This window comes from Clavelina lepadiformis, chromosome 1 (genome assembly GCF_947623445.1).
Source record: "Clavelina lepadiformis chromosome 1, kaClaLepa1.1, whole genome shotgun sequence".
Classification (NCBI taxonomy): domain Eukaryota; kingdom Metazoa; phylum Chordata; class Ascidiacea; order Aplousobranchia; family Clavelinidae; genus Clavelina; species Clavelina lepadiformis.
Window position 1 is genome coordinate 9,028,011 of NC_135240.1, and position 16,179 is coordinate 9,044,189.

General features: G+C 35.7%; 4 protein-coding genes and 1 long non-coding RNA gene across 9 annotated transcripts; 3 read left to right on the plus strand and 2 right to left on the minus strand.

Moving 5' to 3' along the window:
• Window positions 1-1,154, minus strand: LOC143461042 (uncharacterized). The gene is made up of 3 exons (XR_013117986.1): window positions 1,025-1,154; window positions 761-954; window positions 1-658 (listed from the first exon to the last, which is right to left on the minus strand). It is a non-coding gene; the product is annotated as an uncharacterized LOC143461042 (long non-coding RNA).
• A 1,143-nt stretch (window positions 1,155-2,297) lies between these two features.
• LOC143462593 (uncharacterized) lies at window positions 2,298-3,618 on the minus strand. Its single transcript, XM_076960823.1, has 2 exons — window positions 3,345-3,618; window positions 2,298-3,094 (listed from the first exon to the last, which is right to left on the minus strand). Exons 1-2 carry the CDS (start codon window positions 3,412-3,414, stop codon window positions 2,631-2,633), a joined length of 534 nt encoding a protein of 177 aa, XP_076816938.1. The 5' UTR covers window positions 3,415-3,618; the 3' UTR covers window positions 2,298-2,630.
• A 229-nt stretch (window positions 3,619-3,847) lies between these two features.
• On the plus strand, window positions 3,848-7,777 carry LOC143458323 (uncharacterized). 5 transcript variants are annotated; one of them, XM_076955306.1, is made up of 3 exons: window positions 3,848-4,550; window positions 4,911-6,010; window positions 6,501-7,777. In XM_076955306.1, the coding sequence occupies exons 2-3, from the start codon at window positions 5,818-5,820 to the stop codon at window positions 6,587-6,589; spliced, it is 282 nt and encodes a 93-aa protein (XP_076811421.1). In that variant the 5' UTR covers window positions 3,848-4,550; window positions 4,911-5,817; the 3' UTR covers window positions 6,590-7,777. The 5 variants fall into 5 exon arrangements, 2 of the variants coding, with proteins under 2 accessions (XP_076811421.1, XP_076811422.1); XM_076955307.1 differs by having other exon boundaries at window positions 6,504-7,777; XR_013117673.1 differs by having other exon boundaries at window positions 3,859-4,550; window positions 6,501-7,774.
• Window positions 7,778-10,025: 2,248 nt separating this feature from the next.
• On the plus strand, window positions 10,026-12,297 carry LOC143468608 (uncharacterized). The gene is made up of 2 exons (XM_076965941.1): window positions 10,026-10,491; window positions 10,714-12,297. The coding sequence occupies exons 1-2, from the start codon at window positions 10,257-10,259 to the stop codon at window positions 11,232-11,234; spliced, it is 756 nt and encodes a 251-aa protein (XP_076822056.1). The 5' UTR covers window positions 10,026-10,256; the 3' UTR covers window positions 11,235-12,297.
• Window positions 12,298-13,911: 1,614 nt separating this feature from the next.
• On the plus strand, window positions 13,912-15,367 carry LOC143458935 (uncharacterized). The gene is made up of 2 exons (XM_076955850.1): window positions 13,912-14,104; window positions 14,368-15,367. Exons 1-2 carry the CDS (start codon window positions 13,933-13,935, stop codon window positions 14,886-14,888), a joined length of 693 nt encoding a protein of 230 aa, XP_076811965.1. The 5' UTR covers window positions 13,912-13,932; the 3' UTR covers window positions 14,889-15,367.
• The last annotated feature ends 812 nt before the right edge of the window (window positions 15,368-16,179 follow it).

Below are 16,179 nucleotides of genomic sequence, written 5' to 3' on the forward strand. Positions count from 1 at the left end.
TTATTCTGATTTACTCGATGTCTATAGATTTTACGATTACCTTGGTAAACCGTGTCACAAAGTTGCTATATACGAAGTATAGCATGGTTAGTGGATGTATTTCTGTAATCAAAGTAATCAACACCCCATCAACAGCTATATACATAGAAATCTAATTATGAGAAGAAATGAATTACATCGATGTCCCGAAAACCTGATCTGACATGAAAGTTATGTTTATCACGAAACATCGCCAAATGCATGCACTTCTAAATAAATATTAGAAGTGCTAAGGAAACTAAGCTCTTCTCAATTTGAATCATGTCTTCTATGAAAAAGTGCATTTCATTGGGGCGGATTGAGGTAGTTGGATATGATTGAAAATATTACAGTGCGTTGGGAAGACCAATGTTCAGTAGGCAAGAAATAGGTGACCAGATTGGCATATATATGCTATTCATATTACATTTACATAACTTGTATGCGGTATATTAAAACTTTCTTGTCCTTGGTCTGTTAAGCTTGTTGCGGAAGGAAAGTTTTGATACCATAACATCATGCAATAAAGTAAACGCAAAAAGTACGCCCCCAAGGAGCACAAGAACAACAAGTTTGGCGGCTCGCATGACTTGAGAAATAGAACGTCGTCTTGCCGACCTCCACTTTCTTTTACGAAATCCTTTACAACAATATACAATCGTATTATCACCAACTGCCAATATACTAGTTACAGACCAAGCACGTGGGTTTAAAATCCATAACAAAAACATAAACTTCTCACTTCCATCATGTTTCATGTACACGGTTGTGTTGACTTGAGTCTTCGAAGAATGACTGCTTCCAAAGAAAAAATTAAGAAATGCAATAACTTGAGCAAAGGTTGCGTTCGGTCTATGATTTCCTCCATGTTTAACACCTTCAAGTTCTCCTTTTGTGTTTATGTTTCTCCTATCATTCATATCCGTCATGCATGCACTGATATCAATAACAATTTACTAAACACATTTTATTCCTGCTATTTAACCTATAACAGTTTGTAACATACCCAATAATCCAGGCAAAGCTCAGCAATGATTAAACACAAGCTGCTGTCAGAAATTGAGATTGTGAATCAGATCTATTCCTTGATATAGCTGGGTATATATAACGGAAACTGTCATTAACTAAGAACTATACATTCAGTTAAAGTACGAGTGACTTAATATTTGGATATGCAAGTGATATAGTGACCAATCCGATGAGTGTTACCGATTACTTATTAACCACCTTGTCGTCTTACTTAATTTTTCATTCATCTTTTGCAATGTTTTTATAATGCTATATGTGTGACACAAAAAAACTGAATCATAGAGTTATGTAGCAGACACTATTACACCATATTGGTTATCATCATATAAAACGTGTCCATATCAGCAATAAACAAATACATGGATATACCCGAGCTTGTATGGTGCTGTTGTCTTGGCAAAATTATGTAATTTGCGTAAATGTTACTTGTACTTGAACGTCATACATTATTGTAGCGTACTTTAATTTCCAGCCTTCATACTTCCATCAGTAAGAGTCTAGACTAGAAGTTAGTGGTACGTTTGACACTTTTTTCTGTTCAGTTTGCACAACAAAGTCAATGGACAAGTGAATTGTTTTCGTGCAACTCAGCTAACAAAAAAAACATTGCAACAATAACGTCGTCACGTAGTTGCGCTTACGATAGGAGTTTACGTTGTGTTTAATGTTTTTTAAAACCGTGAACTTTCAAAAACGTTTTAAAAAGTTTTTGTTAACGAGATAGCGTTTTTTCTACGTATTTTAAGACATTTCTGCAACGTTTTATGACAACTTAAGTTGCGGCTGTGGTTGAGGTCCGCAGATATGATATTGACAATGCTGTTTATTTCTGGTATCGTGTTCCAATTTTGCGGTTTATATTTGTTACTTATGTACAGACATATGAGTGAATATTGTAAACTGGAATGTGTGTGATTGCGCGTAATGGATTACAGTTTAATCACTAAGTATAAACACCATAAAAAAAGCTTTTCTTTAAATCAACGAAACCTTAAAGTGTCGGATTTCATTAAACATCACTTTTGGTATCCAAAAAGGGACTTCAACGGTGTTATCAGAGCGCTCTTAACATATGTTTGATTAAACGTCTTGCTAAACAAATTATAAATTGCTGCAGAAATTGTAGACGTCTTTCAGTCAAGCTTATTTCCATAACAAGCTGCTATACGAAGAAATATCGCAAAATCGTTTGAATGAGTAATATATTTTTTTGTTTGATTTTGTTACCTTCTATCAATTTGACATAGGAAAAAGTTGATCTAATATCTTTATTTACTCTTTACATTAGCAAAAGGAAAAAAAACGTAATTGTACGGGGTATAAAAGAAAATTGAATAATTGTGCCAGTAACACGATTTTTTTATATACATACCACAAAAAATAATTTCAGGCTGCCATTCCATTGTGTAACACCTGAAAGGCTGACAAATGAACTTCATTATTCTAGAATGGTTGCTTATAATATGTCGATCATACATGTCAGGATAGTCAATGTAAATTGCACGCCAAAATACAGAAGTTGCTGTCTTTTTTTTACTTGTTTTTATTAGCTTTACTTTTCCACTTTTTCTAAGACCTTGTCTTCATTCTTTATCTCCTTTATTTGGAACTGCATCTTGGTTGTTTGGGGAAGCACCCGCCGATTCTGCATCAATTTTCCCACGAGTATTGCATACAGAAACATACGTTGGTGGTTCATCGGCGTACAACACTTGTGCGTTAGTTAAAATGTATTCTTGTCTGGCATTAAACGTTACTGTCACGTGTTTTCTCATTGATGATTGAGGCAAACGACCATTGCGTGTCGGACTAGAAAAAACTCTGCGAGACGGCGATGTTACAGACATTATGTATGCATGTTTGCCTTTGTTCGCCTTGCAACAAAGAACAGCGTAGCATGTGAGAAATACGCCACCCATCGTCAGCCAAATGGCGCTTAGATATGGTTGGGGACTTCTGCTGTAATCAGGAAAGACAGCAAGTGTTAGAAGCCCAGCCACTATGAAGGCGCATAATGACGCCTTTACCAACACCTTCTTTAGGAAACCTGCATGAAAACAGAAGTGTGAAAAATATGTGTAATCCGTACGTTCTGTAAACCTTGTTAATGTATAAATAAAATTGGCTTAAAAAGTCTATACATATTTATCATACGATGGTCAAAGCTAGAAAACTCTTGGAGATTAATAACAATATCTAAGAACTGTGTTATTCTTTATTTATTTCATAACTATTCTAGCTTTGTGATTGGAAATTATCCTATTTCTCTTAATTTGATTTATGCTATTGAAGTTTACCTGCCGATGGATTAGCAAATACATCATAGTTGTTTCCAAAAATATGATCGCCGCGATTCCCGAACTCCATTGCTCTTGATAAACAATTGGCATTTGAAATCAATTTCGCAATTCGTTTAGTTATGGCATTAGTATCATAGAAAATGGTTTGCTATCTATTCTAAAACTATTTGGAGAAAGTTTTATTGAACACCCTTGCTTATCTTGCAAGTCATCAAACACATTATCATCGTCTAGAAGCTGCCCTCAGTGGCTAAAATTTGTCGCTTTTCAATTCATTTCTCTTGGACAAGCAACAGTGCCATTGTGTTTAGTGGCTTCTTATAAGTTAAATACATTCTTCACAGTTTTTCAGCAACAGGCATACTCAATTGTTTAAGATGTAAGAAGATACTGTCCTATTGTACACCGGTGTCTGTAGATTCTCTTTCACAATTGGTGTTTATGATCTATTTACAAAATTTTCTACGGCTTTTATGTAACAGTGCTTACTTCATTTTAAACATATTACAGAGCTGCTTAGTTTTAACCTTTTTCAGATGCATTTGACAATTTATTTCTTTATGTAGATAACGCAATTATCTATATTATATAAAATATTATTTTATAGGAATTATGTTAAGCTAAAATAATAAAGAAATAGTTAAAAGAGGAAGATATAGGTCAAGGAAATGAGAATAGTTACTATAAGATAAATAAACACATATAACTTCTGTTTATTTCGAAAAATGGTTCAAGCGAAAATGACTTAGTGTGTTTCATATAGAAACTTACTTCTATACTAAACACAGTTGCGATAAATCAACGATCTTAGTTTTTCTCAATGATTGTGATGACATGGTATCGGATAAGGTTGCACACGGTTTGCTATCTTCCTAGGTTTAAGATTTTGTGAAAGAGTAAAGCTATCCTGACTCCCAACGCAATCTTCCAACATGAGTGATACAGGATGTGACTGCTCCGGGGGTGGAGATTGTAATAACTTCGGAGGTGGAAGTTGCGATTACTCCTGTGGAGACCTACATGCAGGAGTGGAAACCAAAGTTCATGGTTGTGGTGAGAACGTTGAAGGATGGATGTTAGGAATAGGATCGTTTGATTATGATCATCACTACGATCAGCAAAGTAGCACTGATAAAACACAGATTGCCTTGACCTTGACAAAGAGTGATACGTGCTCCAACGACATTCCGACTGAATCAAAAAGTATGTCACGTGGAAACATTTATACTTTTTCTTTAAGCTGTATGCACACTATGTTAAGTATGCGCTGCATGTACAAAACTGTGTAGGTTACCACACTAAGGTTTTTGAATAGCATGCTATTACTGCTATTACATGCTATTACATGCTATTACATGCTATTACATGCTATTACATGCTATTACATGCTATTGCATGCAGTTACTAGAGATAAAACTATTACCAATTTTAACTTGCAACCACACACGAATATGTGGAAATTTTTAGGTTTTTAAGAGACATCAACAGCAAAAAAATTGTTCTTTCAAATATTTTGTGCAACTTATAATATAGGACTAGGCTTATATGCTTTATTTCCTTCAGGTTGCAAAATATTAGCAGTGAGAAGTATGAACGCTTTGCAAACAAGCTTAATAGCAAACTCATTATACAGATTGTTCAAGACAGATCAAGGCCATACCTTGCTGCGTGCCGTTTTTTGGAATGTTTTTCATCGTGATGGGAATTCTGGAATTGGAAGTTTTTACTTCTAATGGCACACATGTAATGGGATACATTTGCCTTGCTTTAGGCGGCTCGATAATAATTATAGTCACTATTGTTATGCTTTGTAAGTTTAGAAATTGAAATAAAGTGATGAAGTTGAATTAAAAGTTTTTAACAATAGGATGTTACATTGTGTGAACTAAGCTGTTTGCATTTTTAAACAAGTAATCTGCAATTGTTCATAGCAACGCATTGTGATAATGCAAACTCTATTGGTGTAAAATTATGCATATTTGAACATTAAATAAAGTCGCTATGTCTCTTGAAGACAAATTGTAATTTATTGTTATTTACGTCCAAACGGTCTCAAATCTCCTGTCGCAGGTCATGTATTTTTTCGAAAGAGTAGTTCGTTAACTTAACTGGTGCAAAACTTAGAGCGTATAGCATGAAACTGAATGACTTTTAGGCTAGCTCAAGGCGTAATACCAGGCTTCATTACATTTGAGACTTTATACTCGTATTTAGGAGCTCAAGTATGAGCACTAGATAGCTTAAGAAAGTATTCCTTTCACTTCAGTCGCTTTACTTCAGAAAAGTTGTGCAGTTTTTGTTCCAAGTATTTTTGAGATTTACTACAAAATTCGAATTATAGTTGTTGACAAACAATATTATTGTGTTATCATTTGCAGCAGAGAAAACTGATCAATTATGCGTGAACACGCGTAGCTAATTTACTGGCAAATCTGACAATCTTGTCATAGTATATACACAATTAACAAACATGGGCGATGGAGGTTTGGATTTTAACGGAAGTGGAGGTTGTGATTATACCGGAGGGGGTGGACTTGTAGGAGGTGGATCTGAAGGAACTGGTGGGGAGGGGATGTTTGGAGAAACAGACAATTACCACTATCACCACAGCAGCGCTGCTGACAACACCCATCTCGCTCTTCATCGAAGTGCTGCACGAGATGGTGAGTAATGATAAAGTATAAGCTGTAAACGTTGCATTCAGATATGTACGTATCTGCACTATGACTATAAACAACGTCCTTCTTTTTAGTTAGAATGATATGTTTAAGTAATTGACAACTGCGTACTAGCTTCATTCTCCACACAAAACATGGCATCGAAAGAGTTCTATTTGTGCCTTGAATAGTTACAAGATTGAAGTTTGGGGCTTAAGGTTATAAGGACCTTTTTCTTTGCTTATTTCGTAACGATACTTTGATAGTTTATCTATGCTGTAACCACTGACCTCATTTAGTTCGAAATTAAAATTTTGTGCTGAAAATAGTAACTTGCCTTCACCGGTTGAAACAACAACCTCAAAAACCGTATTAGCAAAGCATGAATACTACAACGAAACGTAATACCAGAAATCACTCGGACACTTTAATAATGAAATGAGTATATATTTATGCGCTTTCTGTAACAATAATAACGACATTACAATATTTACAGTAGATGCTTCAAAAGGAACGGGGAAGATGGTTTGTCTTATTGGTAGCGTTCTTCATATCAGTGGGGATTCTGCAAGCAACAGTTCTTAAGTTGAACTCTAGTTTGCAAGTTTTTCTCCTGACCTGAAGGTTAACATTGACGTTTTTAGAATATTGCACACGGCTTATGCACCCAGAAACTGTCTTTAATATGGTGTCCATTATCCTTTTAAATTATAAACCTATCTCATGCGTTGGATTTTTAGTAGTTGCAAAAACATATATTTAATAAAAGTGTGCTAATGTTGTTTAATGACAGAATTCGTTTTATTGGTAAATATTTGATATGTGATCAACTGATCACTTAAAATGACCGACATTTCGACATAATCACATTTCGCAATTTGCGAGAAATGTTAGTTTACAGTTGCACATTTCTGATCATTTTCTTTGTATTTATCACATGCTACATTTTATATATTATTTTTGTTAGATTAAATAAATCCTTAAGACTTTTTGGGGTTGGTAGTTATTGCACATATAATTGCAGCGAACGCATGCGTTAAGACTAATGATAATTACTCGATCCGGAAGTATGGGCCATATTTTGTTAAGTTACAGTGTGAAATGCAAAAGGTATCAATTGCGTTAACTAAACTCAGGGTGCAGAGTTTGGTGGCCGTGTTATCCGAACATTCTTTTAAAGCGTCACTGTGTAGTTTACATTTTGTACGTTTTGAGCCCAGAGGGCTTTTCCATCTCTCTCTCATTGATGGTCTGTGATCATTTTCCTGGTTTATTGTGTTGTTGCAAACTTGCAATTTGAGAAATCATAATACCGTGTTCTTGCACAGAATGCTCTGGAATAAAGAAAACTCAGGGTTATAGTTCACTCTATACCGTTTTTTAATGTTTGTCATCGTATTGAGGTTCCTGAAAAAGCAAACATTAAAACAAACCCTATTAGTTTTATATGTTTGAGTTAAAACAACGTAAACGGGCATTGATGGCTACCACTCGACGTGTTGACATCAATCACAATTTGTGTTATCACAAACAATGTTATCAGCAAGTTAAAACATCTAGCCTGTATCAACGGGCAGTCTTGCGTCAGCTGGTAATGTATAGCTGTGTATAGACCTTTATCAGGTGAGATCGGTTCTAACTCAATCATTATAAACGTAGCAGATCTATATAGTTCTTTTATTGGGTTTTAGCACACGTATGCGTTAGCTTGCCGCTGGCAACTCATAAAGTGCCTTTACCGTCAGGACGAATTAGTCTTAAACAGTATATGCCAGGGGTGGGCAACCTTTTTGAACCCGAGAGCCGCTTTGGTTGTTAAATTTTTACTGTCGAGCCAAGTCAGAAGAACTTATGACGTCATAAATAGTTTATGTCGTTTAATTATTCCATATCTGCATTCCTCAATCGAAAAATATCTATAAATTTGGATAATTAACAACTTGTCATCAATGCTGGATTAAATAAGGAAAAGAAAAAGAGAGAAACGTTCATAAACGGTACTCTTGGTAGCCTTTACAATGTTTTTGAAATTTTACGATTCGTCTAGAAGAGCCACAAAAAACATGCTGGCGAGCCGCAGTTTGCCCTCCACTGGTATATGCACTATAGAACTAGGCAGTGACCGTAACTCACATTAGCGTATATTCTTTGAAGTTTTTTCGATTAAGCTTACTGTTTAATGCTTTTTATTTACAACGCTTTAAACTTTTACGTATGCCTATTGGTTTCTTTAACTTTTCGCCTATCCATTCTCCTAAACTAACCATCTACCTTTAACAACAGGCTGCGTGACCTACATACGGTGAAATAATAGTCACTTCGGTTAAAGATAAGGAATCAAGTTAGGAAACAGGTTATGCAAAAAGCAGATTTTAGTAGTTTAGGGTTAACTGAAAAAATTGAGTTAGACTAATGTTACTTCGTTATCACGATCAAACTAAAGAAACCAAGGCCCGAAAAAATAGCCTTGAATGTACTATTTTTCGGCTGAAATAGTGATAACCTCCAGCTAATATTTGTTTCAACATCGACCATAATTTACGGGAAAGTTTCACTGAGTGTAGAGCTAATGTTATATACTAGCTTTTAATTCCTCTGTTAAAGGCAGGTAGCTATGGGTATGGAGAATGGGCATAAGCATATAAATAGAAATGATTAAGTATTTCAGAAAAGTTTGAATTATGGTTAAAATGGAAAATAACTCAAGTTTAGGTTTGGGCTGACGGGTGATATCACTATCAGTTATGCTATAGGTTAACATTGAACCGTATAAAGTCGCTTCGAACAGGCAATTTCACGAGTGAAGTTATAGATTTAGTCAAAACGTAGCCCTACACCGAATTCTAAATTTAGCAATACAATCACCGTTATAAACTTCAGTAAACCTCTGCAATTATAACGCTGGTATTTAATGAACGTCATATACTGCAGGAAAGTTTTGGGTAATTTCGTTGGTATGCTTTACGTCACGGTTTTGTAGCTGTTGTTTTCCTATTTTCACGTGATATGACGTAAACATTACGCGGGCTATTTATCCAGTGACGCGCGGAACTTACGCGAAAAGAGAAAGAACCTACAACTGCTAGCAAAGTAGGCTTTTGAATTACAGTCTTTTACTGTAAGCAGGGCGCCGCCGCGCCGCTAATACCCCATTGAAACAGAAGTTTAAGTGTGAACTTGTGGCTAGCGTCATGCTGTGTATCTTTTGCCGTTCAAACAAACAACGAGGTTGGCTGAAACGAACAAGCAGTTTATTGGAAACATAAAAATTACAGACAGCTTCATGTATGTTGCGTCATCAGACGAATGTGTGACACTTTGAATTACATACCATTATGGTGTCACTAATCATGGGAAATGTTAGTGCAGCTAGCCCGCTTTCAAAGATGAGCGGTTAGGCTAATCTTTATGAGACAGAATTTGCAAAAAGTTCATTTTAGTTATATTTTAAGGTAAATGTTAAGTTAGATATAGATCAAAAGGTCGTTTTAGGTTACTATTTGAAACCGGGAGAAGCAGCTTGTAACGTACAAAGCTTTTGGATGAAATACTGATGGCCAGTTTGTAAGTTTAAATTTTTAACAGTTGGTTGGCTAGGCTTCCAAATACTATAGACTCACTGTACAGATATTGTGTTCTATCGAAAGTCTACTAGCTTTGAACAGTGGGCTACAACCGTACATTTCAGGTTTTAAAGCAAAGTATAAAGTTGTTCATGGTTAAAGACGAAACGTTAGTTGTATTACGCACTGCCGCAGTAAACAAAACCTCACTTCTGAAATGTTACTTAAACGACCGAAGCGTCGTTGTTGGGCTTTTGTATATGGCCTGTTTAAAGCGTGGCTTCAAAATCAGCAGGTTGCAAGCTACGTTAAGTTTGAATACTTATATGAATAATATAAGGGATAGGCTTGCTGGTAGTGACACAAAAAGCTTTGAAACCCGTTATACTTGCAACCAACTCTTGCGACTATTTGCTTAGGACAAAGGCTTTGTATCTGCCTTATGTATCTAATATCTATTAAGATGGTTTCGAATTCAGGCCTTTTCGTTGAAGTATTGACTGTCGTCACTCAGGCGTGTCGTTTATTCTGTCGCTTTTGAATTTGCATTAAATATGTTGAAGTGGGCAGTGATAAGAGGCGAAAGTTAGACTAAAGCGTGTTTCAGGTTTTAACAATGTATGTTTGTCTTCTTTGTAGAAGTTTCTTTAATACTGTACCGCTTTAATTCGTTAAATAACTAAATATACATGGACGGTGGTGGTTGTGGTGGTGGTGGCGGATTTTCTAGTGATGGCGGAGGAGGCTTTTCGTCGAGCGGAGGAGCAGATTGTAATGCAGGTTTCAACACACATTCCCCATCTTACAATACTTACCATGGCAACAGCAACATCCATCAAACACACAACACTTTCGCCAGCGCGAATGTCCATCACGCCGGGGCTATCGGCCAACCCAGAATGACGTATGTTCCTGCGCGTGCTGGTACGTACGTCATAAAAATGTTCACATAAAAAGCTTGCCAGTGGAAAGCCTAAAAAGCAATCTTAAAACTACAATTTAATTTTAATGTGAAACGTTTCAAAGTTGTATCATGAACAAGCTATATATATATGTTGTTTATAAAAGTGGATAATAATTGAACTTCGTTAAGTTGTATTTCTTAATACATGCGTTATCTATATATTTATTGTTCATTCATTGCAGGATATCAAGGTAATCCACGACTGGCAGGAGCTGTGTGTATGATAATGTTTGGAGCTTTCTTCATAATTCCTGGAATTTCTTTACCAGCTACTGCAGCTGTGTTTGGGAGTACAACCATGACCGTAATTGGAATCATACTTCTCGTGATTGCGTTTCTATTAATTACAACGGGCATTGTTTTGTGCTGCAAATATCGGAATAACGATAACACGGCAAATACGTTTGTGACTACCACTACAAGAACTAACGTGGTTGCTGTTCCTGCCGGTGGAACCAACCTTGGTACAACCCAGGGCCCAACCAACGTTCATCCGACAACTATGATTTATCAGCAACCTCAGTACGTACCAAACCCTCCAGCAGGGACAGGTGCGGTTCAACCTCCAGGAGGTTACAGTGAGTTTCCTGGGGCAGGTCAAACATACCCTTCCTATCCTTTGGGGACTACTCCCGCACCAATACCAACCACAGCGCCTAGTGCTCCTCCGCCTAGCTATGGTGATGTTGTAAAAAGTACTTAATTAGTTGTTCTGTTTTCTGCTTCCGTGTTTGCAAGTTAGGCCCAAATAGTTTCCAATATGACATTGTTTATCGTAACTAACACTTCTATTTTAACAATCTTAATATTTTGTAGATTTGTTATACAGTGCTGTTTTGTTTAGCTCGTGTTTTTCTTTTTATTCATACTGCACGTTTTCTTACTTTTCCCTCAAAGTTAGCGGTATATTTATGTAGATAACTTCTTTTCGTAACAAATCTTTTCAGTAGGTTCCTTTTTACAAATTTGTAAAACTGTTATAAAATGTTTAGAGAATTTTCAAGTGATGATGTGAAAAAATATGTTACTTTGTATTCGTTGAAGTTATCATGCTTCTTATTGCAGTTTTTGTTTTATATATGGTTATAAGTGACTTGATGTTGTATGTATAAATGTTTATTATTTTGTTTGTTGTTAGTCTTTCTGCGAAATTCCTTCCTTTTGCTTTCGCATATTGGAAATATTTTAATGAACTTTTCGTCTATCGTTCAATGGAAACTACGTTTACCATAATGTACGTCTGTAATACGGCGTCATGTTGAGACGTAGCAGCCTTTAAATCAATCCACGACTTGTCATTTACCAGCATTATGGTACGTTATTTCCATGAATCAGTCTTGATCAGTGTCATCCATAAGAATTTAATATCGTCATTTGTATACGAAAGTAGGTAATTTCCAGTTGTCACTGTCAATTTTCTTTATACATTCTTACCTTAAAATTGGATTAACGAGGTTATACTGCTTATGTACAACCCATAAGACAGTGACCGGTTGTATGAGTGGTCGTGTTTCTAGAAGAGCAATGTGGGGTTGATGTTATTTGTATCGGCCCGACTCTCAATGAAAATAATGTACAGTAAAAGGTGTCTGACGAGCGAAGCTTTGTTGATTATTTTGCTGAGCGTTATTTGTCACTGACTTGCATGAACTGCACCGTATGATGACTTATTGCTTTAACGACGAATGTTTCTGTTCTATTTATTTACATTTTATTTCTATAATGATACATTGGTGTGTGCAATTGCAACACCAATTTGCAAAATACTCCTAAATGTTCCAAATAAGAGATTGAGAAGGTGTTGGATTATAACGGAAAATAACGTTGTTCAAAACGATATTGTAACGGAATTACTTACAAGGCTGAGCGTTACTTTAGCTCGAAGTAAAGGAGAAAGCTCACTAAAAGAATACTTGGATGATATTTTACAGTCGTCTTAAAATGCATTCGTTAACAGACGAAACTAAATTATAGCAACAGTGTACAAAAGCTATACTTCTAAAAGAGTGAGCCCTATCTGGGACCTGATATATCTTTTGCATGGTAGTTTGTACTTCATGATAAGTTGATAACTGAAGTATAACAGACAACGTTAACAAAGGCAGGTTATGCGATTGAATCTAAACCGGTGGTTATTAACGGGACCCCCAGGGACTCTTAGGTTTTTTTCAGTAAAAAATTATAGATAATATTCGTTAGAAAAAAAGTATTAAAATGTTTACTTTAACTGTCTTTTCACAGTATTAATTACAGCGCCATACATAGTAACATTCCGATATTAAAGCTACACCATAATTGTCTTAAAGTTGCTAACGACATGATACTTGATCTCAGCAATGTTAACTCTCGTATTGTTAAACATGTTTCGAAGAGCCAAAAACAGAAATCAATCTTCTTATCCTGAAAAAATGTTCTGTCATCATTAATATTGAATCATAGAATCAAATTGAATCATATCAAACTGAATCAATCATTTATAGTTAAAAGCGTTGTATGACGTTGTTATGACAACATAAAGGGTTGCATGGTGACAAAAAACAAAAGTAGTGATTTGTAACGCCTAAACAACTATTCCGGATCATAAGGCCCAATGCAGTTTGTAGGCCTACATGAGTGAGCCTTACTGGTTATATGTTAAGATTCAGCTTCAGTATAGGCCTATAAATTTGTTTTCTAGAAAACGACCTAGCAATAAGTTTGTGGAATTTACTGAGAGTCAATAGAGACAATTTTTAAGTTTATCAACGTTAATAGTAAGAAACCATCTTGTCTTCAAAAAATTTACTTTAAAATGTGTCATTCTGCTACGTTTGCTGAAATCTTTTAATCCTCAAACGAACACGCGATATACACAGGTAACGTACCAGCTCAAAGCGTTGTAAACATGCACATACCAGAAGAATGTTTGTCTTTCAATCAATATACTTTTTGTGCTTTACAAAACCATTCTTGAAACTATAAGACGAAGCACAATTTTTGACTTTCCATCCACTGTAATTTAGGCTACTAAAATTTTAGGTCCAAAAATGGATGAACGTTTTTATGGGAAAAACACGCTGAGTAGCCCACAAAATTTTCAAAAACATAATTTTTATTTATTTTTTTCAAGAAACAAATTAGCACATTATCAAATTTAGGTCTATGATCGTATATTGTACGTTTAATATAGAAAATGATCCATTTAGGTAAAAAAAGTTGTCGTCAAATATTGGCTATATATTTGTGTTAAATTCATTTCCACAAATCAGCCAAATCAATAAGTTATAAATTGATATTTTTCGACAACTTTTTAGTCTAAAATTCGTCAGCTGATTTTAGGTGAAGTCATAACAAAATTTTGTCTTTAACCAACATTTGTAATACACGGTAGGCCTTTTATTCATATAGCATAACTGTTAAGCATGGATATAGGTGAAACTGGGTGTCCTCATACAGCAGATGGTTTCCACGCAAATGTGTCAGGAAATATAGCCCACAACAACACTTATCCGGTGAACAGCACATTCACTAATATTCATCAAAGCGGAGTGACTAATCAGCCAAGGATTACGTACGTTCCTGCCAGGCCTGCAGGTGAATTTTGTGATGTTGATATGCCGACGAACTGTTGAACTTTTCTACGATGTTCAGTATAAAACGTAGACTTTTACTGTTCTTTCTGCATTTGCCGCTTATTTTAATACAAGAAAATAGATTTTGAAATAAACTTTAAATAAGTTATTTTTCTATTTACCCTGTACATGTGCTATGCATAGTTATTTTACAGTTTTTTGTTATGTGCCTACTTTTACGAAAAAATGTATAAACAGTATTTTTATATTTTCTTTATTGTACAGGTTATCATCTCACTGGTACTAAAACAGCAAGAGCTACGTGCATAGCAGTTATCGGAGTATTTCCGACAGTAGTTGGAATCGCAATAGCATCCGTTGGGATAACGTTTAACGTTTTACCCATCATGTTATTTGGAATTGTTGTTGCAGTTTTTGGCATAGCGTTAGTGTCAATCGGTTGCGTTTTGCGCTGCAAATCTCACAGCTATGCTATAAACACGATTGCCACTTCAACCGCAGCCGTCGGTGTTGTTCATGATCAACCTGGCACACCCAATCATGTTTCACCTCAAGGTGCAACGAATGTTCACCCAACAACTATTATTTATCAGCGGCAGCCGTACACATCAAATACCCAGCTATCCCCAGGAACTAACGCGGTCCAGCCAAACTTGTTTCAACCGGGATATCCGTCTGATGGGTCCATCGGAATACCCCAGTCAAATTCTGCGTATCCGTCGCAGTCTTTTCCTGTTCCAGAAACAACACAAGCAGCATCTAGTTATCCACCAAGCTACAAATAAGCTGTTTCTAAAACTGCGTAGGATGTGTTTGTTAACTACCGTACATGATGAGAATCTTCCACGGGTCTGTAGACAAATGAATAAACCCCAATTCCGGGATAGTCATATTGGGCTATCAAAACACTTGACATAATGCCGAAAAAATACGTTAAACATTTCTCAAATGAAAACAAAAATGCTTTCCATTATTCTTCATATTCTTCTTGAATAGACGTTTATTGTATTGTAATAGATATATATTAATGGATTTGTTCAATGTTCAACCTAATTGATTAGGAATAAGACCTGTAGCATATACAGTACACATAAATTTTGCATTTCTATTGACATGCAGGAACTTTTTTCGATTTGTTTAGAAGTTAATCGAGATTTAAAACCAAACAACGACATCGAAAAACACCAAAAAATCAATTGAATTTTATATTCGTTCTACTGTATTTCCATTTCGATTTTTCATATCTTTCAGTTATTTTATTCTAATTTAGACCACCACCTCTACCTTCAGTCTAACGCAGACTGATTCGGTATAAAACAGTTTGATCACACAACTGTAGCCTACATTACCAGATGAGGATACTGGCAAATAAACAGCATTCATTAATTTTTTGAGAAAAGTTTAGATTGAATTTAAATTGGAAAACATATTAACATAAGGCTTGAATTAACGAGTAACACCACTTATGCTAGGTTAACACTGAACCGTAAAAAGTCGCTTTGAACATGCGGTACATTTAGCCAGGGAATAGTTTCAGCCAACACATGCATAAAATTCTTAATTTAGCCATACAAGTGATACAACCACTACAGTAAATAACTTTGCTAAACTTCCGTAAACCTCTGTAAATATAGCGCTGGTGTTCAATGGATAACAAGTTGCAGGAAAGTTTTAGGAAAATTACTTTGAAAGAAAGAATCTTTAACTGCTAGCAAAATATTGTGTACAATCGATCGTCGACAGGACGCAGCCATTGAAACAGCGGTTTATGTGTGGACTTGTGGATAGCGTCGTCATCATGGTGTGTATCTTTTGTCGTTCAAACAAACAACGAGGTTGGCTGCAACGTGCATACAGTTTATTGCACATATAAAGGAACTATATACAGCTTCCTGTTCTATGCATGCTGCGTCATCAGATGAGGCTACAACGTCATGAATTGCTTACATTATATAGCGTCACTAATAATATGAAACGTCTATTGGTCTAGACCAGGGTTTCTAAATCTTTTTTTGTCGCGACCCAAAATCTTATCTGTGGGAGCTGTGGCGACCCAAGTTAAATTTTAAGTATATA

Bases quoted from the DNA above. Each gene is read 5' to 3' on its own strand.
- LOC143458935 (XM_076955850.1), top strand. From the start codon at position 13,933: ATGGATATAGGTGAAACTGGGTGTCCTCATACAGCAGATGGTTTCCAC. The intron at 14,105-14,367 runs GTGAATTTTGTG...TTTATTGTACAG, and splicing joins CGTTCCTGCCAGGCCTGCAG to GTTATCATCTCACTGGTACT.
- LOC143458323 (XM_076955306.1), top strand. From the start codon at position 5,818: ATGGGCGATGGAGGTTTGGATTTTAACGGAAGTGGAGGTTGTGATTAT. The intron at 6,011-6,500 runs GTGAGTAATGAT...CAATATTTACAG, and splicing joins TCGAAGTGCTGCACGAGATG to TAGATGCTTCAAAAGGAACG.
- LOC143468608 (XM_076965941.1), top strand. From the start codon at position 10,257: ATGGACGGTGGTGGTTGTGGTGGTGGTGGCGGATTTTCTAGTGATGGC. The intron at 10,492-10,713 runs GTACGTACGTCA...CATTCATTGCAG, and splicing joins GTATGTTCCTGCGCGTGCTG to GATATCAAGGTAATCCACGA.
- LOC143462593 (XM_076960823.1), bottom strand. From the start codon at position 3,414: ATGGAGTTCGGGAATCGCGGCGATCATATTTTTGGAAACAACTATGAT. The intron at 3,095-3,344 runs GTAAACTTCAAT...GTTTTCATGCAG, and splicing joins ATTTGCTAATCCATCGGCAG to GTTTCCTAAAGAAGGTGTTG.